This window comes from Cebus imitator, unplaced genomic scaffold (assembly GCF_001604975.1).
Source record: "Cebus imitator isolate Cc_AM_T3 unplaced genomic scaffold, Cebus_imitator-1.0 Scaffold6, whole genome shotgun sequence".
Classification (NCBI taxonomy): domain Eukaryota; kingdom Metazoa; phylum Chordata; class Mammalia; order Primates; family Cebidae; genus Cebus; species Cebus imitator.
This window is the reverse complement of record NW_016107321.1, coordinates 3601271-3629044: the sequence shown is the minus strand read 5'-3', so window position 1 is coordinate 3629044 and position 27774 is coordinate 3601271. Positions and strand designations below refer to the sequence as shown.

At 39.6% G+C, this 27774-nt stretch overlaps 1 protein-coding gene across 2 annotated transcripts in view; it reads right to left on the bottom strand.

Annotated features, from left to right (window-relative positions):
- Window positions 1-27774, bottom strand: part of PRKN (parkin RBR E3 ubiquitin protein ligase) — a 1415352-nt gene that overhangs the window by 217505 nt on the left and 1170073 nt on the right. For both annotated transcript variants that reach the window (XM_017537276.2, XM_037741740.1), the window contains exon 8: window positions 7366-7427. In XM_017537276.2, coding sequence (XP_017392765.1) covers window positions 7366-7427 — 62 coding nt within the window. The remainder of the gene's footprint in view (window positions 1-7365; window positions 7428-27774) is intronic.

Sequence of the window (27774 nt, the reverse complement as noted above, 5' to 3'; positions counted from 1 at the left end):
GGGTCATGAGACCTAAAGTACTCCAAGCCTTTTAGACTTTATTATAACTTTTGTACTCATTCTTCTATCCTTTTTTGCATCCACATACCCTGAGTTTGGCATATCTTGTCAATAGTTTGAAGACAGTAAATAATTATAGAAAAAAAGTAATAAGCTCTAACTCCATTAAGTGACAATTAACTAAAGAATTCTAAGAAGATAATCAATAGCAATGGAAAATAATAATACCAATGGAAAATAACAACAGTGATTCAAGATTGTTTTACCTACATAAATAATTATTTTAAATAAGTTGCTCTTAAGTAACTTTCTATTTTCTCATTTGACAACAGATCAAGTCTATTTAATTTTGTTAGGGAATTTTATTACTATGAGAATAGCTTTTATCTAGGAAGAAGTTAATCTATGGACAGTGTCCAATAACAATTTAGAAATTCTGCTGACTGCATTCATAAGGGTCTCAAATATTGATGGAATATTTAAAATTGTGTCCCTCTTTCTATTCATTAGCTAAGGAATTTATTAAAAATTATATTATTGTATTTATTCTGTTTATGATAAACTCAAGAGCATTTGAGCATATAATTTCTTTTTTAAAGGAAGATAAATATTTTAACATATGTGCCTGGGAATTTCTGATGACTAAAAGTACACACAATACCTGAAATATGCCGACTGAAAGTACTACTTTTCAAAATTAAAATTTGACATTTATTAAAAAACCACTGACCTAGCACAAAGAGTATGCTAGTATTTGTAGAAAGCTTAATATACTAAGGAAATAACTTAGCCATGTAATTACGTATCATTAGCAAAGATCCTTACTTAGTTACCTTCAGGATATGATCCACAGTTTCCATAGATCCTTTAAACTACTTACTGGCACAACTTTGAAAGTGCATTGATGGAGGGTTGTGACAGGCTGGCACTAAGTAATACAGAATACTCATTTATCTCAGTAAATCTCTCTGATAATGGTAAAGTAACTAACTAATAAATCTACCCCAATTGGTGGAAGGGAACAAGCATGGTTCCCTTGATATTCTTATATTAGTTTCAAGGGCTTTTTTACTTATCAATATTGAATAGCATTTTATAAACAGAACCAACTTGGAGGAATGTGATTAATTTATAATGTGAACTGGGTTTATATAGAGTCCACCCTCAACTGAGCTCAAAAGTAGAAGTTATCTAAAAAATCACTCATGCATGTTTTGTCTATGGAATGCACAGTGAGCATCTCTGTGTGTGTAGATATGCTAATATTTACATGTCAAACTACACTGACAGTTTTAAGTTATTATTAAAAAATGTTTGCAAATTTCTAGATATGCTTTCATAAAGGGGATAATCCAGAGACAGATAAATAATTTTGAATTGATGGCACAATATTTGCATAAGTATTTGAAAATAAATGTTAACATTCACAAAGATACTACTCTGCACCTAAGGAAAACAGTAAGTCTTTCTCTCCTGTATTTCATCAGATTACAGCAAAGACAAAATTTCATTAGTATGTGTTACATAGGTAGAATCTTGAGTCACTGCCATACTTTCTATGTTATTTCTTTGGGGAGGAAATTATTCATCCTTTATGTGTATACTCATGGATTCTCTTAAGAACAAAAGGTATTCATTTTAAAGCATAAAATTCATAGAAGTTTCAACAAACTCCCATTTTAAGAATCTCAATAATGGGCCATGGGAGAGTATAATGAAATAGATTTTGTATTTTGTTGGTCTGTAGGCAGTTAGGAGACCTGGATTTGGGTAGAAGTGTTCTATAATGAAGGAATGGTTGCAAGTTCAAGCCCCAGAAGGGCCGGTGAACTTCCCCTTTCTTGCTTGCTGTTGACTGCATGTTAAGTACATTAAAGGAACAGGGGTGGTCACCTGAGAAGTGTGACTATGGAGGAAGCAAGCCTGAACATCCCCTACCACTGAAAGACCATTCAAAAGGCCTCTCCCTTGTAGGAGAGGACAGGCTGCTTCACTCTGATGCTTAATTTGTAGGCTTTCATAGAAAAAGAAAAAAAGAAAGAATCTAATTTTAAAAACTGCAAGAAATGTGAAGTACAGGAATCCTGGGTAAAACTCAAGTCTGAGAAAAATGGCAAATGTTCTGTCAGAATGAGTCAATGCTTGCTAGCCATCCAGGAACTATGTGGTTCCCTTTCAGGTCCTCCCAGCTAAGGAGGTTGGCTTTTGTACTGTTATGGTGTTTCCCAGAGTATCCTTTTGGGGGCACTCAGGTACAGCTCTTGAGCCTCCTTTGCTTCCCACACCACTCCATAAATTCTAGCTTTTGTTACATCTCAGCCAAAATCACCTGGGGGACTCCCTCCACAGGCTTTTCCCTCAATCCCTCCTAGAGCCGAGGGATCCCGATGAGGCTTCTGTTCACTGAGCTACTGCTGTGTACCAAACCACGGCACCGACACTTTGCTGCTCAGTTGATTCTCTGTTCACTCTGTGAAGTGATGGATGAGGCCTCGGAGCCACAAAGAAGTGCAATCCCTTGCTGACATCCACACGGGCAGAAAACGCACAGGGCAGCATTAGAACTCAGGCTGAGACTCTCAAGACCACACTTTCCACAATGCCCAGCTACCTCTTTTTCTTATTCCCTTTTATTAAAAAAATTTCAGTCCGGCACAGTGGCTCATGCCTGTAATCCCAGTACTTTGGGAGGCTGAGGTTGGAGAATCATTTGAGACCAGGAGTTTGAGGCCAGCCTAGGCAACATAGCATGACCCCATTTCTACAAAAAGTTGTAAAAAAAAAAAATAACCTGGGCATGGTGGCATGAACCTGTAGTCCCCGCTACTTAGGGGGCTGAGGTGAGAGGATCATCTGAGTCTAGAAGTTCAAGGCTTCAGTGAGCTATGCTCACACCACTGCACTCTAGCTTGGGCAGCAGAGTGAGACTCTGTCTCAAAAAAAAAAAAAAAAATCAGCTCACTATTCCTCTGTCATCTTTTAGAAATGAATGAAAAATAGTTTATTATAGAACTTCCTCTTTGGATTAAAAAAACTAAAATAACTATATAGAAGAATATCAGCTTATGATTTAGCCACTTCTCCTTGCTATGTGGAAAATGTCCTATTTTCTATATGCATTAGAATTTTTTCTTTTTCAAAAAAGAAACAATCCTTAGATTGTCAGTAATCTTCATCTTCTTTTTTGTTTTTCATTTGCAGGTAGTTAGCCTGAGAGCGTCTGTGACAGTCTAAGTGGTGACCCCATGATACTGCTGTTTTTATTCTCTATTCTATTGCTAATAATGTATTCTTCATGCCTGGACATGTGTCAGCTACTGATGAAGTGAATTGGCTCGAGAAAGGGCTGGATCTTGTTATTTGCACAGAAAAAACTATAGGTGGCTGAAATCAAATGCAAAAAGGTAACATGAAATGACACATTAAAAAAAAAAAAAACCCAATAAACAAAAAAACAAAACAAGCAACAGACCATAACCAGAAGTACAATGCATGAAGTTTTTTTCTTTTTTTCCCAGATATTTCAGGTGGCCCAATGCCAAAAAGCATCTCAATTTCTAGTGGTTGTGGAATCTTCTGGAAAAGAGATCAAAACCAATTGGCTTCCTTGTTTCCTCTCCATGTGTGACACAGAGCCGCACCCACTGGCCGGGGAAGGTTACAAAGCCTGTTTTCCTCACAAGGGTTCCTGCAGCTGATGCGACTTCAGAGACTCCTGCAGACTGTGGAAACTAAGCACCCCTTCCGGATGGAGTGCACTGCAGACAGGGGGGCTGTCTGTGGCTGTGAATTATTTCACTCTTTGCTCTCGTCCCAGAGAAAAAGCTTTAGGTAGCACTGTTAGTCCGAAAATCCAAGAGCCTTGTCCCTCAGATAAATGGGCTGTGGCACATGTCATTGCCACCATCCTCCTTCCTGGCCTTTTCCTTTTTTCAAATTCGGTATTTTCACCTCTCTTCCTTCTGCTCATTCTCTAGAAGCTCTTCATCCAGTCCCGAAGTGACTGTGAGAGTTTGTAGGTGATTCTGAGGGAAGGGTGACATGTCATTTGTCTGGGAGTTTTGTGTAAGGCTATGGGGGTGGGGGCAGTGAAATGGGTTAGCTCCACGGAGCATTTAATGACCTAATTAGAACTTGGGTGATCCAAAATGTTTTCAAAAATCATCTTCTGGACTTTATTAGATGGTTTCATATTTATAAATATCTGAAATGGACAAGCCTCTAACACTGAGGAGGCCTTTTGGGGTGAAGGCCAAGAAGCTGCCTCAATGCCAAGGCACACCTGAGCACAGGTATGAACAGCCAGGTGCTCTGGATGTCCACCTGCATCCCCCCAAAGATCATCACAATGCACCCCTCAGGCCCACACCAGAGGCTCAAGCTCCCCATCATTCTGATCACCCAAACTCCCAGTCCCAAATGGGTCCATACGTTTCCTAATATCAGCCAATTTCCACGTATCCCTTCTCTCCTAAGCCCCTTTCCTGAGTCCCCTGAAATCCTGTTCCATGATAAACTAACTCCCCTGTATAAGCAGCCTTTTGAAAGGCTTCCCTGTCCACACTGACTTAACTGACATGGATTCACCTCCCTTGCAGCCTTTGTAAGTGAAGGCTGTTTTTCATTTCATGTTCACATCCTTCAAGGCCAGAGGTGAGCTGATTGTCTCTTGGCTCCTTAACGATGCCCCTAAACGCTTGGTCTTCCTCTCCCTTGAAAAACCCACCACTCCTCTGAGACCCATGCTTCACCCTCACCCCTCACCGCTGCCCTCTGATCTCCTGGACGCAGGCCCTCATTCTTGGGAGACTGTAGCTTCAGGCTGTTCTTACCTCTGCTCCGATTCCTGTCATCACTCTGGGGACTTGCACTCCTTATGAATAAGCCACCATCAACCTATTCTTTGTGTTATCTTCTCATGCTGCTGACCTCTTTATCTGATGGCAAAATCCCAGGCCTGGAAAATCCCAGGCGTGCACCCCTACAGCTGAACACAATGGCACGACGGCTTTCTCTTAAACAACTGGCCACAAACTTCAAATGCACATTTACAACTTCCTCAAGATTGCATTGTGTTTCTCTAGTGACATGTTTTCTCTTCTCTCTTCCCCCTAGCCCGCCAAAAAAGGGGTTGAAATAAAAAGGATGAAATGAGATAGTTACAAAAGCATAGGAGATAGAAGTTTTTATATAGTGAACATAAGAAATAGCTTCATAAATGTTAGTAATAGTTACGATAATTAGTAGAATTAAGATAATAAGTGAAGTAGTTATAGAAGAAGAGAATGAATTTACTACTTTTATTTGGAGTTGCACCGATTTTTTGCTTGCTAAGACCAATGTAGGTAGGACCCTCCTCTTTCCGGCCATTCACTGGATGACATGCTTTACATTTCACTGAGAAGAGAGGAACCATGGCTGATGTTCTGATGTGCTCAACAGATCAGGAAGACAGAGCAGTGAAAAATGACATCTGCCTTCATAGAGCCTTCATCTCCATCTCTCCTCTTTGCATCCCGGCAACTGCAAACACACCTGCACCTGCACCCACCCGCTCCAGCCCCTCTCACAACACAAAAAGCAGCCTTCCTCATGTCAGGGGCCGATTCCTCCATCTGTGCTGGACCTGGGCCCTTCTTGCCTTCCAAAGTACTTCCCTTCTTTAGTTCTCTGATCTCCCTCTCAAATCACTGAGAAATTCATCTCTGTGGAATCCTACCTCTGAGTATTATACAAATTCTGGCACCTCAATCTTTACATGTATAATATGGTTTTCTCTAAGTAGAATATGGAGATTTCTTTTTCACTCCTCTATCCCTATAACCTAGGATGGTACATAGCACATAGTAGGTGCTCAGTAAGTATCAGCTGAGGGAAAGAAGGAAGTGTGTCTGTCTGTGTGTGTGTGTGTGTGTGTGTGTGTGTGTGAATGTTTTAGGAAACAGAGATCAATATTGCTGTGATATACCACATTACCATAACTAACCCTAGTAATATTAATTTTGATGATGACTCAATTAAATTTCGAGGAGAATGCAAAGTGATCTAACTTTTATAAAACACATCTGAGGAGATGATTACTATTGGCTTTTTTCCATACTAATTACCCACTGACTCTAAAACAAATGTGGAAACAATCTGCCAATATTCGTACAAGTTAGAAGACAAGGCTCCATTATCTGAACAGAAATGTCAGGCTAGCAACTAGTGATTGTTGCCTTAAAAAGTCTTTAGGCTTTCACTGGAAAATGGCTGTGAGATCCGGGTGTCTTCAACAGTAGCTGTGTTTCAGAGAGTCAGTTATCAATTTTTACCTGCAGTGCGGGATAACTGATTTTGCTTACATTTGAATACACATTTATGCCTGCTATTCTGGAAGCTTGCAATATGAAACAATGAAAGAGGTGTACTGTAATTTGCTAACTCAAGGATGTGGAAGTGATTCCAGGTTCTTATCCTCTCTAAACTAATCCTTTTGCCTTGATTCTCATATTGGAAATGGGCAGTTGCATTTTGCCACATACAGACACCAAACAAAAACACATGAACCAAAAACTCATTGATGAAAGTGAGCTGCCGCGTCTCCATTTGCAGATTTCCTGGTCAAAGTTGACACAGACAATCTTTAGGCGTAAAAATAAATAACACTGGAAGTCAGGTCAACCAACCTTTTGCTAACTCTTTAGGGTATTTTAAAGATAACTTGACATCTAGATTTAACATAGTAATACAGAGTTTGTAGTTTCACACAGGGATCAAGAAATGTATTTTTAAGCAGTCAAAACGACATATATGTGTACATATATATAATATTTAGCACCCTGAATTATTTACTTAGCACATCTATTTAAATTATGACATGCCTCACTGAGCACAACACAGCACTTGAATAATCACTTTAAACAGCCACCCTTTGTATAGACGTCACACGTTCACATCCGTGTACAAAGAGGCTGCCATGAAATACAGATAACAAACACACAGTACAAAAACCTGGTGAAAAGAGCTCGCACATCCACCCACAGACAGCAACTCAGGAATGTCTGTGACCATCGACCCCTCAGGCAAAATTCATCTCTGCATTTATTTGTTTGCTCATCTGCCATGATACAGTGCCTGCTTCCTGCTTGAGTGTTGAGATGAAATGCACTGGCAGATAGCAGATGTAGCAATTAATAACCTGTCAGGTCTGATGGATAGAAGAGGAGAAAAGCGTCCTCACACATATCTCCGGCATGGTTTTCTTCCCCATTTCAGGGCGCCCAGGGTCAGGAGACATACCTGGCCTCCCTGGGGACCCCAAACTGTCTCATTAGCGTCTATATTTCATGACAGTCTGACGCAGCCTTTGAGATGCTAACTCACCTGCTCTTCTCCCAGAATCCTGAAGTGATGGAGCTCTTTAATCAAGGAGTTGGGACAGCCAGCTGTTGGAAAGAAGAATTAATCACAAAAACGTCATTTTCACTCTGTGTGGTTATACATTCTTACATACAGTTATGACTGTCCATGGCCAGCGTTGCCTTTTGGGAGGACGCAGATGTGCACCTGAAAAACACACATCTAACCAACCACAAAAAAGGCCAGACCCTCCAAAGAGCTATGGCAGCTGCCTGGCCTCCAACCACACCTCTTTAGAAAACAGTTGCTCGTGACTGGCCAGGGCTTCTCTCCCTTCTGATTATGATCTGGCCTTAGGATATCACGCCACTCTGGTTCTTAGAAACATGTCCAGAATGTCACTTGTTCCTCATGTACAGCCAGGACTCCATGGGGCCAGAGTGGGGGAGTTGGTGACCACAGGCTCTGACTTATTTGTCATGTCCTGCTTGCTCACTCTCAAGGCCAGGGACCTGCTCAGCGAGAGGTAGGAACAAAGGCAGGGCAGCCAGGTGTTCGCTCTTCGAAGGGCTCAGCTGGGGATTAGTACCTTGCCTGGTTTTGCCAAGAGGCTTTGTGAAGACCTGTGAGATCCTGTGTTTGAGTGTGGAAAGGGCATCTCACAGAAGGACCGAGAGAGAAGCCCCAGCAGTCCTGCTGCCCGCACTTCCTTGTGCCACCCAGTCAATCCAAGCCTCTTTAGGCTTTCAGAGTTTCCTTCTTCAGTCGTAAAATAAAGTAAATAAATAGGTAAATTATATATGTGTATGTGTATGTATATATATATATATGGGAACATATAATTAAAATATAAAATATGTATAAAATATAATTATATTTAATGTATAGATACGTAAAATGTATGCCAATGTACAGATATATAAACTTTTGGCCAGTGTATGCTTAATATCATTTAATTAGATAATGATAACTCATATCTATACATTAAATATTATATGTTTTATACATATATAACTCATAAAAATTATATATAAATATATAATTTTATATAATTATAAAATTAATATAAATATTGGCCTTGTATACATAAATTATATATAAATATATAATTTTATATAATTATATAATTAAGTATTGGCCTAAATATATATATTTATAATAAAATAACATATATAATATATATTCTATGTAAAATAAAATACAGTTGACCCTTGAACAACATAGGTGTGAACTTTGTGGGTCCACTTATACACAGATTTTTCTTCTGCCTCTGCTACCCCTGAGACAGCAGGACCAACCCTTCTCCCTCCTCCTCCTCAGCCACTTGCCGTGAAGATAATGCAGGCGAAAACCTTTATGATGATCCACTTTCACTTAATGGATAGTTAATACGTTTTCTCTTCCTTATGATTTTCTTAATAACATTTTCTTTTCTCTATTCACTTTAAGAAATATAATATTTTATATAATCTATAAAACATGTGTTCACAGACTATTTATGCTATAGGTAGGGCCTCTAGTTGACAGTAGGCTATTAGTAGTTAATTTCTGGGGGAGTCAAAAGTTCCACATAGTTTTTTTTGACTTAGGGATGTCGGTGTTCCTAAGCCTCCATTGTTTGAGGGCCAAATGTATAGATACATAAAATTCAGACCAGTATATGCTTAATATTAGGTAAAATGCGTTGCATCCCTGTATTTCAATAGAACTATTCCTTGATATTAGGTTGTGGTCCTTTATGTTATTATTTTTTTGAGTCAGGGTCTTACTCCAGGCTGGGGTGCAGTGTGTAATCATGGCTCACTGCAGCCTTGACCTCCTGGCTGAAGGTAGCCTCCTGCTTCAGCTTCCCGAGTAGCTGGGACTACAGGTGTGTGCACCACCATGCCTGGCTAAGTTGTTTTTTTTCCTAATCTTTTGTAGAGATAGGTTCTCACTATGCTGTCCAGGCTGGTCTCAAACTCCTGGGCTCAAGTGACCCTCCCATTTCAGCCTCCCAAAGTGTTGGGATTACAGGAGTGAGCCACTCTGACAGGTTCAGTTATCTTATTCTCTCTGGAAACAAAATTGATATAAAAACCTGTTTCGTTGAGATAAGACCTATGGAATACATAATCTGTTTAACTGCCTATTAAAGAAACTGGATTGCATGCAGAACATATGAACTAAATTATGGAGCCATTTCTCATATTCCTCAGCATTGTGATGTGAGAGTGGTCAGAGGCCCCGAGAGCGTTTATCTGGGGAAGGGCAGGCTGAAGAATGGGAAAACCCGTATTCACACAGGTGAACGTGCCCATTGCAATAAAGATCGATTTGTGCATTGTTTTACAGAGTAGGATTTAACCAACAAAAAAATGGAGTAAATTGCCTTATAAGCTAGTAACTGGAGATTCTTCAACACAGGCTAAATGAATACTTGCACACGATACTTTAGAGAGGAATTTTACTGGGTATGATGATGAATTTGTGTGTCTACTTGATTGGGCTAAGGGGTGCCCAGCTAGCTGATAACATGTTATTACTGGGTGTGTGTGTGAGAGTGTTTCTGGGAGAGACTGAAACACTAAATCAATGGACCAATCCATTTAACTCAATGGACCAAGAAGACCCACTCTCAGTAATGTTGGCAGGCACCATCCCATCCACTGAGGGCACTTTGAGCATGACAGCCTGCACAGAACAAGGGGGCAGAGAACAGCAAATTATCTTTCTCTTCTGGAGTCTCAGACATCAGATTTCCTGTTCTCAGGCCTTTTGACTCGAAGACTTACAAGATCCCCAAAACCACCGCCCCTAGTTCTCAGGCCTTCATACTCCAAATGAATGAGACCAAAGGCTTTCCTGATTCTCCGGCTTTCAGAGACTGCGGGACTGCTTGGCCTCCATAATTGTGTGAGCCGTTCCCCTAGGAAATGTCCTCCTATCTCTTTCTCTATAGATCCTATAGAAATCCTATATTTCATACTTTGAGAGAGTGCTTCATAAATGTTTACTGAGTAGCACAAAAGATTATAAAAATGTGAACAAAATTTAAATACAAATGTAAACAGGTGATATCACCGAGAAAATAAATAGAAATTTCGAGGTGAATATTTTAGTAGAAAACATAATACATTAGTCGCCACAGGCTCATCTGGTACTGCAGAGGAGGAAAGCTAGATCCTTCAAGTGAGACACAGATGCTTGAGCCGAGTGCTTCTCCAATGAGAGGCCCCCGAGGCTTGCAGGCTGGAGATTCTTTCTGAGAAGGTGTTCATTTTGGGGCTGCTACTCGGATGATTATCTAAACAATAGTAAAAGTATATTCTGGATCATCTGATTGGCTTCCATTTAGCCAAAAACTGCTATGAAATTCAGCATCAGCCAGGCGTGTTGGATTCTGCCTGTAATCCCAGCACTTCGGAAGTCCAAGGCTGGTGGATCATGAGGTCAGGAATTTGAGACCAGTCTGGTCAACACAGTTAAACCCCGTTTCTACTAAAAATACAAAAAAAAAATTAGCCAGCTGTGGTGGTGTGCACCTGTAATCCCAGCTACTTGGGAGGCTGAGGCAGGAGAATCGTGTGAGATCAGGAGGCAGAGCTGCAGTGAGTTGAGGTCACACCATTGCACTCCAGCCTGGGCGACAGTCTGGAGTGCAATACTCAGTCTAAAAAAAAAAAAAAAAAAAAAGGAAAGAAAGAAAAGAAATTCAGCCTCGTGTCAGTTCCTGTGCTTTTGATCTCTTTGGGAATAAGTCCTCATAGTTTAGTTTGCTGAAATGAATGAGAAAAGAGTAGACAGAATACAACGGAGGGTTCCCCGGCCAGTGACGTCCCATGGTCTCTATGGTCTGGGGCCAAGTGTCCCAGGGGTTGACTTACAGGAGAAGTGGTGGGGGAAGGGAAGCAGCCTGCAGCTCAAGGTCCTAGCCACACTGAGATGGAACGTATCTGGACCAATCCATCAGGGGCCTGTTCGGATCTCAAGCCTCGCTTTAGTGTCAGTAAAGTGACAGCTGCTGCCATTGCTGCCATGTTAAGGTGATAGAGTCCATCAGAATATTTTGGTCTTGTACTTTCCGTTGTACTTAATTGACATGTTTTTATTTGGGCCTTTCAGTTGTATAAGCATAAAGTGTTTACAGCCTGGTTTACATCTAGATGCATTTACGACATATTGTCTTAAAAATAATTTCATTCAACCTTGGGTGTTTCAGAGAATGTTTTGTTTCTTTCCAAGTGGTATTTTATGTCACTCAAACTTGAGAAAAATGGCTTTGACTTATTTTAATTCTGGGTAAAATAAGAAACAAAATTTTAAATTAGCTTATCTTCAGAGTTTGTATTCTGGCAGTCTCCTAAGACGCAAGTGAAAAGGCCGATGGTGATGGTAGCTCATATATAAACATCTTCAACAGAAGACTGGATGATTACTTGAAACACCTGGTGGGTTCAGACCACCACCACAGCAAAAACAGGACTAGAGACAGCACAGAGTTAGATGGGAACAGCTGGAAGGGGTCAAGATATTTAAGAAGACCTCAGAAGGCTACCTGCGAACGTGCTCATCACAGGAACATCAGTGTGGGGAAATGGCCAGATATAAACTCAGTGTGCTAAGATGAAGCTTAAAAATAAGAAAACTAGAACTGCAAGACGGGCACACAGAATGCATTCGTGTAGAAAGACAGGAAGAAGTTAGTGGAGGGGGTGGAGGTGGCAGGGAGGAGAAAAACGGGCCTGACGAATAAAAACCACAGTACTACTTCCGGATTTAGAGTTAAAGATAGCACATCCAATCTTCCCATGCCCTTGTGCATCACCTCCCTCACTAATGGGTTCTTTTGCATCCATTTTTGGTAAATCCGAATTGACTCTTAATGACCGCACATCACTTTATGTAATGAGTATTCCTTACGTAATATGTGAGTAAGTGCTCACATGATTTTTTTCTTTGGGTGGCTGAGGGATAAAACTGGTATAAAGCTCACTGCTTTTCAACTTTTGAGATTCAATCTTTCCTCATTCTGAACTCTTTATCATATCTCAGAGATTCCTGGCAGCATCTCTGAAACATAACAGCAGTGTTTGGACATCTATTGGCACTTAAAGTATTTGTATACGCCATATTCTGTCTTCACTTTACTTTCTTTTCTTTTTTTTTTTTTTTTTTTACTCAGGCTGGAGTGCACTGGCACGATCTCAGCTCACTGCAACCTCCACCTCCTGGGTTCAAGTGATTCTCCTGCCTCAGCCTCCCAAGTAGCTGACTACAAGCATGTGCCACCACACTGGCTAATTTTTCGTATCTTTAGTAGAGATGGGGTTTCACCATGTTGGCCAGGGTGGTCTTGAACTCCTGACCTAGTAATCGGTCTGTCTCAGCCTCCCAAAGTGCTGGGATTACAGATGTGAGCCACTGCGCCAGGCCCTTGAGTAGTGTTTTTACATATTGACACTGTGTTACCTTTGTCGACAACAGCCTGCTCTTCTCTCACTATCTTTTCCTGTCCTGGACTCCACTTTTGAAGCCCATTCTGCTATCCTCAGCAATTTAAATGAGAATTTCACTTTGTTCCGGGCTATCCTGATGCCATGCTCACAGGTTTGTGCTTTTCTGATGCGTTTTTCCTCTGGTTATTAAACCCTTCCCTCATCTCTTACATATGTTTTCTAAAAATCTGAGCTCACTGGTGTTCAATGAATACTAGCTTTTTGGTATTAAAAATGAATAAGACAGTTTGTTAAAAAGCATATGAAGACAGGATTGAATCTTTTTTTAACGGATAACTTCAAAACTGGGCCCTTTATTTCAATTAGTATTTGTAATCAACATTTACTTTCATTCTGTTGCTACATGATAAAGGTCATTTTATCATCTAACTGGTGATTTCATTGAGAATGAATGATAGCCTCAGTGAAAATGCATCACACAGCTGTAGAGCATTTCCACAAAGTCACTGACAGCTACTAAAAAAAAAAGCAACCCAAAGCAAAACAAAACAAAACCTTTAAGAGATTAAGTGAGCCACAATGTTTTCAGAAAGTTTTTGCTGAATTTCCTCAACAATCATGCTGTAAAGTAGGGAAAACTCATTTGGAGAATATATTCCATTGAGAAGCATTAAAAACCACATGAGTCTTCAATCACTATTTTTTCTTTTAATTTCCCTGCAAATCATCACAGGAGCAATTGTGATATCCTTTGGGTTCAATGGAAAATCGTGAGCACCCAGGCTTGGGATAGAAATGGAAATGGATTTCAGCTCTCTGATGTGCTCCTGGCACTGGCCACATGACACAAATAATCTGCAATTTGCAGATTGCTGCTGTTTGGTGCGAAACGCTTTGAGGATTAATTTCTCTCTGGGCTATAGCTTAGAATCCCTAATGCAGGCTTGACAATAATGGTAACCTTCTATTTCCCCCTAAGTTCAACTTAGAAAAGGAAACCGACTAACAATGAAATGGCATCAGAAATAAATGATGATTCAATGTGATCAAAGACAATGCAGCAAGACGGAACAAGGACCTCTGAGCACAGGCCAGAGAGCGGGGCCACGTCTGCAGGTTGGGCTGCAGCGGTGAAGGAATCTGATGGGTTCCTCACTACTCCAGCTAAGCCAGGTTGATTAGGGTTGCTGTACGCTTTGCTGAGGTAGCCATTTCTGAATTAGTCTAGGAGCCAGGCGTTAATAGGATCCATGGAAAATTTACTAAGCGATCTTGACGGAGCAATTGCGTTCAGACAGCAGTAGGACTCCATATGATCAAGTTCAAAGCCTCATCACTTTAATAAATAAAGCCAAGCTTATTTTAATCATTTCTCTCTGCTGATGGGTTTTTATTTATGTATATAAAGGATTATTCATGCATTCTTTCTCAGTAGCCAATACTTGCTGAGTCCCAAGATATCCTAAGCCAGTTAAAGGGAATCCTGAAGATATTCACCTTCCACCTCACAATGTACTTACAGGTATACACACCGGAGAGAAACTTACATGGTTACAGAAGGAGACATGTAATAGAATATTTACTGCAACACTTTTTTGTAATAACAGCAACAACAAAAGGACCCATCTGAAATGACCATCAACAGCAGAAAAGATAAAATCATTCCACAAATAGTCAAGGTGTGCCCACTTTGTGCCAGGCACTATTAGGGCACTTGGGTTACGTCCGAGAAAAAATTAAAATAGAGAAAAATGGGGGCTTGCATTCTAAAGGGGTGAGAGACAATAAAAATAAACTAATAAATAGGTAAATGATGTAACATTTTAGATGGTCATCAGCGCTGTGTGGAAAAGAGAAAATACAACAGTATAAAGGGCAGGGTTGGCTAATGTAGTTAGGAGTTCATTTCTTGGGAGACCATGACACGGAAGCAAAGGTTTTTAGGAAGTGAGTTAATATGGGTTAGCTATAGCGAAATGTGTCAAAACAGATAAATCTTGAAATCATAAAGTGGAGAAAAAAGTTGCAATCGTTTATGCACACTGCAATGTCATTTACAGAAAGTTTAGAGAATCTACTAAACAATGTTGATACATACAAGTATACTAAGAATATAAAATAATGCATACAAATAGTCAGCATCACTGCAGTATATATCAAATTCAGGGGGAGGGCAAAGAGGAACAGGACTGTGGAAGGGGCGGTGCTGTTCAAATCTGTCTCTAAAGTGTATTACAATAATTGTTAAAAATAAAAGTTAACACTTCTATGACACTTAGTAGGAACAAAACACTCTTCACAGCGTTTTGTCTGTAATCCATTTAATCCTTCCAACAACCCTATAAGGCAGGTACTGTTTTTATCCCCATTTCAAAGATGGTGAAATCGAGGCAGAAAAAGAACTAAACTAATGAAGTTATCAAAGCTGAGTAGTGTGTACATGGACATTGATTATGCTATTTTAAATATCTAACTGTACGTCTGGAACTTTTTATAATAAAAACTCTAGATGAAAACTTTAAAGTATTGTACATCTAAAAATAATCTTGGGAAAGACTGAATAAAATTCAATAATGTATAGACTGGAGTTTATGAGCATGAATGTAGTTTGGGGAAGGAAAACCTTCCAACAGAACCACTAATCAGTAGGCATAACTTATCTGAGAAGGATAGCATGAGACTTTGTGGATTTTGAAGCTTTCGGAATGAGCTGAAAGAAGCCATGAAACATCATTTATTCAATTTCTTACTTGTAGATGAGGCCGTTACCACCCAAGGGGCATGCAAGGTGTCTTTCAGGGGCTCAACAGAGTGTGTATGAAGCTCGGATAGCTGTGATTTCACAATTTATATCAAAATTGATGCAGATTGGTATTTTCTGGTTTGTCACAGCTGCTATAGTAATCCAAACGTCCATGCTGGGTCATCTCTAGTGACTATGAGATGATCTATCTTCAAATGAGGTGCCGGGAAACAATCAGTCTAGTCGATAATGAGACACAATCAGAAATCATTTCACAACTAATAATAAATATTATCCTTATTGGCAGGAGGTGAATTCCAAGCAAATACTCATTGATTCTTTACCAAACAACTCTTCAGTGTATATCTGCTATGCATAAGGCCAGGGGCCTTAAAGAAATCATAAACAAATCAGGCAGGGATTCTGCCTTCCTGGAGCTTGCAGAAGAAACAAGACACACAACAACAAACCAAGTAGATGGAGAAACCAAGTGAGCAGAGAGCACTAAAAAAAAAAAAAAAAAAAAAAAAAAAAAAAAAAAAAAAAAAAAAACAAGAAGAGGAGGAGGAGGAGAAGGCTTGGAATCAAAGAGGCCAAATCCTGGAGTATCTGAGAAAGCCAAGCAGCTACTTGGCTGCAGGTGAGAATTGAAAGCACCTGCATACACACAGCCTACCTACTGGGGCTGAGAACTGAGACCACTGAGACCTAATTATTTGATCCAGGAAAATCCTGCCCTGGAAGAGAAGCTTGTAAAGCAATAAATAACTTCAGTGTTAGCTTCAAGAAACTCCTGCAAATAATTTAACCAGACAGTTTGCTCATGTGAATAGCCATCTCTCTTAACAAGAGAACAGACGGTTCATCTGGGCAATAGCTCTTGTATAAGACAACAGTTTCCTGATGAAGGCTTCCTTAGGACATTGTCTTGTTGTGTCCACTGACCCCAAACTACTACGTCATTCATCTGCTCAACTCCCATCAGTTTCCCACCTTGAAAGATCTGCTGTAAGCGCTTAAGCCCAGATTCTCAGGCTCTATGAACACCCTCCCCTGACGTCTCTTTTCTGTGACACCTCCATGACTGTTCACACGATGGTGTCACTTCCTGCACTAGATCTAATCGGCGCTGCTCTGCCACACATTTTCTGTGGTCATTTGGGAGATTTGACACAGATGCCAAGGTAGAACATGCAGTAACAAAAGATTACTTGTCATTTTCATTTCTCTTATTTGTATGTCATGATGATGTCAAAACAACTTAAAAATTCTGAATTGTGTTTATATTCTTGGTGTTTTGCCTCTACCTTTGAATTTCATAAAGTTCTTCCTTTGTTATTGACCTATATTTTGAGTGGTGATGATACATTTTAGAGGGCGGGTGTTTTCATCATCCAGCATCCCTCAGATCACAAATTTAATCTGGCTGGTCAACACATGAGTGGCCACTGGGAATGGGAGGCTCTCAGAGTGAAAGGGATCCTAATCCATTATTTTCTTTCTCCTCCTGCTCTCAAAAGTTTGTCCTTGGTTGACAGCAGAAGGGAAAGGGAGGAAGTAAAGGAGATGGAATTTTGTGCTCCCTTTAATGTGTTTTTCCATAGACTATGGTGGTTGTTTGTGAACATGCCAGTGTCTAGTTAACGTTGGGAAAAAGAGAAGTTGTGGGATTGTAATCCCCAAGTGGATGCAAGCAAAAAGGGCAGTTCCAATCATATAAGACCTGGTTACACAGGGCATAGAGAGCTAGCTGGGCATCTAATTATCATGGTTAATGAGGTTTCTTTAGGAGAAAAGAATTCTGAGTTCCAAACAACTTATAGACATGAACATTCATGGAACACTCCCCTGTTTATAAACTGGAAACTTCTAGAATTTATATTTGTACTCTATACTTCCCATAGAATGTGTTCTGTAAACTGGCCTTCCTTGGGGGGCATATTCAGGCACTATTATGTTTGAGGAAATAAATCATATTCAAAACAGTTATTAAATAAATACAAGTCATTGGACTTAAGGGATAGATGCAATTCTTTAAACTGAGGAATTTCTTAAATGAACACAATTCTTTAAAAATGAGGTAAAGAGAGGGGCCGAGGAAAACGCGGAATGGGACGGGGGAAGAGAAAATAATTTATGTTTTTACAAGTACTTAACAGTATTTATGTTTTTGGTTTTTTTGTATTTTAAATTCATTTCAGTAATTTCCCTTGTCACTTTAGTACCGTGCAATTGGTTTCTCTTATTCATCTTAGTGTAGGCATAATTGCATTCATTACTGAAAGGCATATTTCAAGTTCTTATAAAAAAACAAAACCTAATAATTTTGCAAGCACTCTAAGTTTTGCCATTTAAATTCATCACTGCTTTTATATAGCATCACTGCTTTTATATATTCAGAGTATACATTCTGGGGTGAGATATATTTGAAAGAGATAAGATGAAAATAAAACAAAAATCCAATTTAAAGGACAATAGCTTCTATGATAGGGTGAAAAACCCACACAGCTTTGAGTATATTGTTAATTACACTATGGTTTGATTGCCCAGATCTTTGCATTTTACCACGAGAATTAGTAATTATTCTTCAATTAGCTAAAATGATGAATCCGAGTACTTCTCGTCTGTCAGGGAGTTACACCAATGAGCTCAAATTTGCTATTCGTGTTTTGAAGTGCAGCATCATAAGTGTTCAACCAGGTGCCTCTAAAACACTGGGACCTTGACCTTGGTGTGCTGCTTAGGTGACTGCACCATGGCCCTGGAATAAGGATCTCCAGACAGTTAAATCCAGCCCTTTGTCATGCAGGCTTTGATAAGAAATTCATTTAGAGACAATTTGTTTTAAGTAAGCACTTACCAACTAGAAAATGAAGCTCAATAGACGCTGATCTTGTCAGTGTGTCAAAGGTGAAGATTATCCTAGGAAAAACTTTCACCTCTCTGCATTTCTGTGTTTACAAGTTCCTCTGTTGGCTGGGTGCCGTGGCTCACACCTATAATCCCAGCACTTTGGGAGGCTGAGGCAGGCAGATCACCTGAGGTCAGGAGTTCGAGATATGGCGAAACCCTGTCTCTACTAAAAATACAAAAATAATTACCTGGGCTTGGTGGCAGGCCCCTGTACCTCCAGCCACTTGGGAGGCTGAGGCAGGGGAATCACTTGAACCTGGGAGGTAGAGGATGCAGTGAGCTGAGATGGCACCACTGCACCAGCCTGGGCAACAGAGTGAGACTCTGTCTCAAAAAAAAATTCTTCTTTGTACCAATTTTTACTTTAAGGAATTTCATAGGCATGAGTAAAGCTACTGTAGTGAAAGAGCCTGTCAACAAAGAGGTCGTTTTAGTATTTCTGTGCTGTTCTTCTGGTCTAAGTTCACAAAGTGTTTGTCTCCATTGTATTTGCGTTTGGTTTTTTAGTGACTTTACGATGTCAATGAACTACTATGTCCAATAAGTACAAAAACCAAAGGAGTTTTTTTGAGAAGTGTTGAGAGAGAAGAGACCTGCAATTGGAAACAGATATAATGTGCTGACATGGAAGAGGGTAACGGAAGAGGATATGCACAATTCTGAGGTCTGAGTCACTGGACGATCGGAAGCAAAGACTCATTTATGGACAAGGTGAAGGGCATTGGGCTTATGCCATCAACAGTAAGCAAGAGACAGGAAATGGAATGGAAAACATGAGAGAAAAATTGAATTGTTGGCCTGAGAATGAACATCAACAATGGATGTTGACTCAGAAGGCTGAGATTCTGTTTGGGGACTTCAAGGTGAGGGATGGAAACGTGGTCCTACCTAGCTGCTAGTACAGAGGGTGGGGAGCCATGCTCAGCTAGTGAGTTCTGACACACACACTCCTTTCCTGTGTCAGGTTTTATCACCGACTCAGCATTTACTGCGCAGAGAGCTGAGGACACACGTTAGTGAAACAGCCCCTCCTCACAGGCGTTAGGGCATCCTTCACTCATGTCCACTCTCCTGTCTAACCTCCAGATCAGAAAAGGACTTTTTGACTTAACTTGTTACTTACTGCACCCAGAGCTCCACACAGGACTGAATGGTGAATTTGGAAACACTGCTTTCATCTACTGGTTTTTACCAAAGTGTAAAGTGCTTTTTCTAAACAGCTCTCTGGCTCACACAAAAAAACAAAAACCAAAACCATTTTAAAGGAGATATTTTAAAAGGTAGAATTTCCAATGACAACCCAATTCTTTGGATAATTCATCTTATTCTATAATAGCAGAAACATTCCTATATGAGAACACCAACTCTTATTCAAACATTGAGTTAAACTTGAAACAATTTAGAGTCTCCAAAGTTGAAAGTTCTCCGAAGATCTATACATTACAATGTTGGGTGTAGCAGATAGAATCTGAACTAGAAAAGACTGCATTTGTAGACTATTATTAATTTTGTAACAGGGATAAATTAAACCAGATGTAAGTGTCATAAACACATGAAGCAAGTTCAGAGCTGTTGTCTTGTGACTCAGATCCACGTTCACCCAGGTTGGGAAGCTCAATGCTGCATCCATGTAGCTGACCCCAGCATAGGGCTGACATAGGATGAAGACCACAGAAGCCCTTATGGCCAGTGACTAAATTCCAGGTAGCATCTTTCTAGTGAGATGGCCTCTTTCAAAACAACAAACATTCTGTAAGATCTTGAAAACCATAAACCAAAATAGATCCATGGTTTACCAGTTAATTTTGTGATAATAAACTATACAGCTTTACAAAAAAGGCTAAAATGCTTTTCTGTTTTGGCTTTTCTGTTTGGCTTTCATTCCTCACTCTTTTTTCTTTTCTTTTTTTTCTTGGTGATATGATGTCACTCTAGGAGATAGGTTATATACAGTTCCTTTAGATTCTCTTTCCAATTTTCAGGACAAATGAAAAAATATTTATACAGACTAGGTAGTGGTTAGGACAAATGGTGTTATGTTATTCCAAAAAGATAATGTTTAAGGAAAAAAGCACATCTTAGGATAAGAAATTAAGAAAATTGGGTTACATAATGGCACTAACAGGCTATAGCAATATGGCATATGTATTTTTCTCTTCTCAGAAGTATTGGTGTCAGATGAACATTTCTAGGTTTTTTTCCTATTTAGGAGAGGTTCAGAAAGTGTTTAATATTTACAATTCCCTTTTTTAAAGGTCTTTTTCAAAAGTAAAATAGCTTTGTTTTCATGGTCATTATAAAATATTAAAATGTTGAGAAGGGTAGAAATTAGCAATTCTACCACCCAGAGACATTCATCAGTATTTTTTGTGAATCACTTCCTGGATAACTCACTGCCTGCACATACATCAACACACATTCAATTTTAAATACGTTGCATCATACTATGTGTGAAATTGTCACTTGTTTTTTCTACCTAATAATGTGAATGGCCATTATTTCACTTTGCATCCTACAGCAACATCCTTTAAGCAAATCCTAATGATCACATCGGTGTCAGTGAGTCACCTAGACATGCGTATTTGCAAACCATTCAAGGCATTAAATAGGACACACTCCCCAAAGTGCAACTACCACTGGGTGAAAGTATTAATTCCATTTAGCATTTTGATAATTCCTGCCAAAACACTCTTCAGAATTTGTCTACAAACTTACACTGCCAATCACAGCGAGGCCAATGTCCCCCACTTCCCCAGAGTACTAGAGACACATCCCTCCTCTCCTTGGCTGTGTATGTATTCATCTCTTCTTCCTTCCTTAGGATGAATCTTGGCATCATTCCACTCTGAGAGAAACGAGAACAGTTTTTGCATTTCACCTTAATCACATCAAATTAGGACAGGTGGCAACCCTGCAGGCAACATAATTATGAAAAATATCTGTGCTCAATACAGCCTGTCCTTCCAGCTTCCCAATCAAATAGGACACCAGAGCCCAACCTTTCTATTTCAGTTGGTGACTCACAGAGCAGTCACCCACGTAATTGCTCTGGATATAATGGTGTTGCAAAATCTGAAATTAAACATAGTATAAAAAGCACAAAAATCTATTCTGTAAGATTAGTTAATTTAATATAATTGTTCTATTATCATCTTCACATGCCAAATTGGGGAGGAAAACCTTATGGTTGGCCTGTTATTGAAAGAAAATCTTTTAACATGTCTCCCTTACGCTTCCATCCAAAGGTAAAAAGAAATGATGCTGAGGATTCCCTGGTTTTATTGTAAGAGAGTAGCTGTCCTATCCAATAAAAAGTGTGCAATGAATATCTGTTTAAATAGATTTGAGATAAGTTGAAGCTGGATACAAAACTCCATTATACATCAGGGGGCTTCTACACCCAGCTTCATTTAGGATATTGCTTCTCAGAAGACATCCCAAACACCTCAATAACGAATGTTGTATTGAAAATGGGCTCAGTAACAATTGCAGGATGAGTCTCTGTGCAGCGATTTTTCAGCATGTCAAAATTATACTATCACACCATGGAAACAAATTAAACAGCACAAGCCTGGCTGCCGGGATGGCTTTATTAGCAATGCAGTGCTATTTCATAAAGAATGCATTGCTTCAGATCTGTCAATGAATGTCAACAATGGCTTCTCCATTTGTACGAAGCTCAATTTGTGTTTGGAGAAAAACCAGACAAAACACTTCAGAATCTGGTTTCATTTCTTCCCAACATTTAAATGAAAAGAAAAAAGCCCGGTTATCTGATTTATCTGTAGTCGGTGTTCCTTTCCAGGGAGGCATTTGGGAGGAAGCCTCAGAGTGTGAGTTAAGCACTAATATTCTCTTTCTGAAGCACACAGGCCCCATTAAATGCTTACTGACAGCTCAGAGCAAACAGAGTCTATGCAATACACACTGTACAAGAAGGTTTTGTTGATCTATTAGATTCATAGATCATTTGAGCTTTGGTTTTCTTGCATTTGTGAAACATGGCTTAGTAGTGTATCATGAGTTTTTGTGACTGATGATTGAGTCTTGCTTCAGAAATCATTACAGTTATATCAGAATAATCTCAAATAATCAGTATTAGTAGATGAGCTCGTAGAAAACAGAAGTCCTCCTTTGCAGACAGGTATGTTGTATCAAAGAGAAATTAAACCCAAACTCTGTTCTAAACCCCAAATAGAATCCGCTATATTCGCATCTCAAATTTTGTGTATTGAACAATTAAATGGTGACTAACAGTTAAATAGTGTTCAAATTGTAGCTCAAATCCCATAAGAATTTCTTGTCCCTGGAATGTATCCATGTAGACGTCAGCATTTCAAGACACAAAGGGATGGTACATTTCAGGCTTCGCTGCAGAAGTCTGGACAGACATTTGGCCCTTCTCTCACACTCCTGAAGCACATTAAGTAGTTGGTCCTCCTGTTCCTTGCCTTCTTTTTTATTTTCTACTATAGCCCTGAGGTCTTGACACCGAAGACACTCAAGCCAGGCAGCAGGTGCAACACACAACTGAAATCTCAGCGACCTCTACATAATTGGCCCCAGTAGCCTCTTATCTATTTATTTATAAGGTCGTGTTCTCATTTTCCATCAGGGTCAATGTGTAAGGAAGCTCCTTGTTTCCCTAAACACACAATTCTGTGCCTGTCTTTTGTTTGTTTGCTTTTTTAACAGGCAAGGTGTCACTCTGCCACCCAGTGTTGACATCACAGCTCATGGCAGCCTCAAACTCTTTGGCTCCTGGGAGCAATCCTCCCTCTAGCTTCTGCCTCTAGAGTAGGTAGGACTGCTGGTATGTGCCACCATGCCTGGCTAATTTTAAAATTTTTTATAGAGACAGGGTTTTGCTATGTTGCCCAAGGTGATCTAGAACTCCTGGTTTCAAGCAATCCTCCGACCCCAGCCTCTCAAAGCATTGGGATTACAGGGGTGAGCCACCGCGCCCAACCTGCATCTTTGGTTTTGCCGTTACATCGCCGTAGCAAAATCCAGGTCAGCGGGACTTGAGTTTTGGGTTTCTCCTCTAAGTTCCACATTCTTGCTCATCTTTACTCCAGCTAGCTACCCTGGTATAGAAATGAAAGTACTCCAGTCCTCATGATGCAAGCACTTATTCTGTGCCAACACCTTAAGCTCCATTTCTAAATGAGATTTTGTAAAAATCAATCAATCAATCAATCAATCAGTATTAAAACATAAGACTAAAATCTATCTCTTTCATTTCTGTTCTTCTGCTATTTCCACTGAAAAAAATTCTCTTTCATGCATCTCTGAGTAGAGTATCCTTGCATTCTTTCTGTTGAAATAGTACATTTCCAGTATTCACTAGCTATGAGACTTTAGAGAAGAGAAGCCACCTTCCCCATTATGTTTTATAACAGAGAAATATAACTCCCCAATTTAAATCTAAGTTCATCTTAATAGCGCCTTGTACAAAATGTCCCTGAAGAATTACAACAGTTGGCCTTTCTGCAAAGTGCCTGAGGACTCTGATCCTGAATCCAGAGCAATAACGACCAATTATGAAGAAATGGTCTCTGCGGCCAGTGTGGTACAGACACTAGCAAACTTCACATAATGAGACTGCTCTCTCCTTTCAAAGACTGTGACTTAAATTTATAGGTGGGGCCAATGGGTTAATTTTTACTGCCTTATTTTCACTACACTTAACACCATTCAGGGGCTTAAAATAGCTCTGCTATCAGAACTCACTAATCCAAATCAGTTTATAAAAACACTCTCAGATTAACAAATCAATGATACTTATAAGACACCACAAAATTGGTTACCACTTAAAGGCTTTATTCTTACTAGATTTATAGCCTGCATAAATCCCATTCTCATGTAATTTAGACTGAAGACAAGCGAGAGCTATCTCTACTCACAGCAGTGTAGGCCAAAAAGGAGAGAGATGCTTTATTACTGATGTTTAGCAGCTTGTGTTTAAAAGCTATAAAGAAGATGCAATGAAAATACAATAGATCGATTTCTAAATTTCTAGTATAGTTTCGGAAATTTTAAGAGGTATTATAAGGATGCTGGTAATTAACTTAAAAATAAAGGCATCATTATATGTCTGTGTAACAGAGATCATTTCAGAAACAAAAAAAAAAAAAATCAAGATTTTTGTTTTCTTTTCCAACTGTAAATAAAGCAAAGCCAGTTTCAGATAAAATTCATTTGCCAAATACTTTAATGCTATCCTGAGGTTAAGAATGATAAAGCAAGTTTGATCATTCTTATGATAAATGAATGCTATTTAAAGACAACTTTCATTCCTGCTTTTTTTAAAAAAAAATCTTTTATTTCCATAGGTTTTTGGGGAACAAGTGGTATTTGGTTACATGAGTAAGTTCTGCAGTGGTGATCTGTGGAATTTTGGTTCACCCATCACCCAAGCAATACACACCAAACCCAACGTGTAAGCATTTATTCCTCTCATTCCTGTTTTCTTGTTTTTTAAAGGTGTTTTGAACACACGAAACCCACTGTACCTAATATATTCTGAGCACTGGATTCTAGTAACAGCATCCCTTAAGATCTTAAAAGCTCTTCATGTTAGTCTTTGATGAGAATTAAAGACTAGTAAACTAGTAATGTTTTCAGAAGCACGTATGGTCATCTGAACTTGGGATTTCTGATTCAAAATTCAGAGTAAAATTTTAGTTCTTGGGACTGATACAGAAATATTCTATGAGCATTAATGAGACCATGTCAATAGAGAGTTAATTATTAGGAGTAAAAATTTACTCTATGGGTATCAATAATCAATGTGTTATTTTAACGCATTCTACGCCTCATTCAATAAAAGGCTACGAAGCAATTTAATGACATTTGCAACAAACAGGTGGTTTGCTGATGCTGCTCTTGCTTTTTTAACGAAGGGAAGAGTAGCAAAGGGAAAATGAGGGTAATAAAAGTGAGGGCCAGCTGGGAGGTGGGATTGGACCTCAGTGCACGCCCTAAAGCCCCATGGTATTGATCCACGTGGGCCACCAACTTGGTTCTGAGTTTCCCAGCGATCAGAACAACAAGAGCACCATAATTTCTAGAATATCCACCCAAAGTGGTTTTTGGGAGGACACCATAATCCCTAGAACATAAACCCAAAGTGGCTCTTGAGAGAAGGACAGAACCTAATTTTGGCACAATCCTAGGATTGCCAGATGTAGCAAATGAAAATGCAGGACACCCAGTTAAATTTGAGTTTCAGGAAAGTACCAAATCCTCTTTTTTAGCCCCAGTCTGACCCAGATACTTTTGTTAATCTGAAATGCAAATGTAACTGGTGTCCTCTAGCTTATCTGGCAGCCTTACCAAGCCAGAATTCGGAGAGAACATTCATGACAGGCCATTTGTAGCATAGAGTTTTAGTTCCTGGTTTCTTATGGAATGACAAGAATGAGAAACAGTTTCCTAGAAATAAAAGCTTCTAAATTTCAGCAACATCAGGACATAGTATACTGCGTGCCATCAAGAAACCTGCTACTGAAACACACCAGCAGATCGGAGCAAGAGCAAGCGCTGCAGAAGCAACAGTGAGGAGGATGCTCAGAGACGCCCTGCTGCTGAGAGCACCTGTGCGGCGGGGCGCCCGCAGGTCTGCACACTGCATCGTGGGCCACACCTGACACGCCAGTATTTTATTATTTTTTACTTTTTATTTTTCTATAAGTTATTGAGGTACAGGCGGTATGGGGTTACATAAGTTCTTTAGTGGGGATTTGTGAGCTCTTGGTGCACCCATCACCCAAGCAGTACACACTGTACCCTGTTTGTAGTCTTTTATCCCTCCCCCACCTCCCACTCTTCCCCCCAAGTCGCCAAAGTCCACTGTAGTATTCTTATGCCTTTGTGTCCTCATAGCTTAGCTCTCACGTATCAGTGAGAACATATGGTGTTTGGTTTTCCATTTCTGAGTTACTTCACGTAGAATAATAATCTCCAATTTCACCCAGGTCACTGTGAAGGCTGTTAATTCATTCCTTTTCATGGCTGAGTAGTATTCCACCACATACACATATCACAGTTTTGTTTTTGTTTTTGTTTTCGTATTTCTCCTAATGCTATCCCTCCCCAATTCCCCCACCCCCTGCTATGCCACGTCTAGCCTCCCACCCCTCAGGCCCCAGTGTGTGATGCTCCCCTCCCTGTGTCCATGTGTTCTCATTGTTCAACACCCAGAGAACATGCAGTGTTCAGTTTTCTGTTCTTGTGTCAGTTTGCTGAGAATGATGGTTTCCAGTTTCATCCATGTCCCTGCAAAGCAGGACATAAATTCACCCTTTTTTATGACTGCATAGTATTCCATGGTGCATATGTGCCACATTTTCTTTAACCAGTCTATCATTGATAGATATTTGGGTTGGTTCCAAGTCTTTGCAATTGTGCATAGTGTCACAATAAACATGTGCTTGCATATGTCTTTATAACAGAATGATTTATAATCCTTTGGGTATATACCCAGTAATGGGATTGCTGGGTCAAATGGTATTTCTATTTCTAGATCCTTGAGGAATCACCACACTGTCTTCCATAATGGCTGAATTAATTTACACTCCCACCAATAGTGTAAAATCCTCTCCAGCATCTGTTTTCTCCTGACTTTTTAATGATCGTCATTCTAACTTGCGTGAGATGGTAACGCTTGTATTTTAATTCCTTTCTCTCCTAAAGCCCTTAGGTCATTCCACTCGAAGGATTTACTCAGTGAAAAAAAAAGGTTACACTTCAGATAAACCTAAGGTTCAACGCAAACATCATCAAATAAATCTATTCTAAGAAGTGAGGAGTATCTGTATTTCGATAGTAGAAGTTTGAAAGGAAATACAGATTTTTTTTCCTTTCAAAGAGCTTGTTAAATTTGATCTCCTCTTCAGGGAGATAATTCATGGTCAAAGTTTTCAAAAGTTTTGACATGTAGGAAAGAGGGAAATACATGCTGAGGCACACAACACCCACCTAATGTTTGTATGTCATTCCTGAGGATTCTGCTTCTTTCGTGTCACTGTCTGCAGATGTGGGTCTGATTTTCAGGCACTGATGAGCCGTTATCGGTTTCATCTTTACCTGTGCACAGGATTTTTGCTGAATTTCTTTTAAAATACAATAAATTGAAGAGGATTAAATTCTATTTTTGTTTTTATTTATTTATTTTTTTATTTGAGACAGCGTCTCATTGTGTCGCCCAGGCTGGAGTGCAGTGGTGTGATCTTGGCTTACTGCAACCTTCACCTCCTCAGTTTAAATGATTCTCCTGCCTCAGCCTCCTGAGTAGCTGGGACTACAGGTGCCCATCATCACACCTGGCTAATTTTT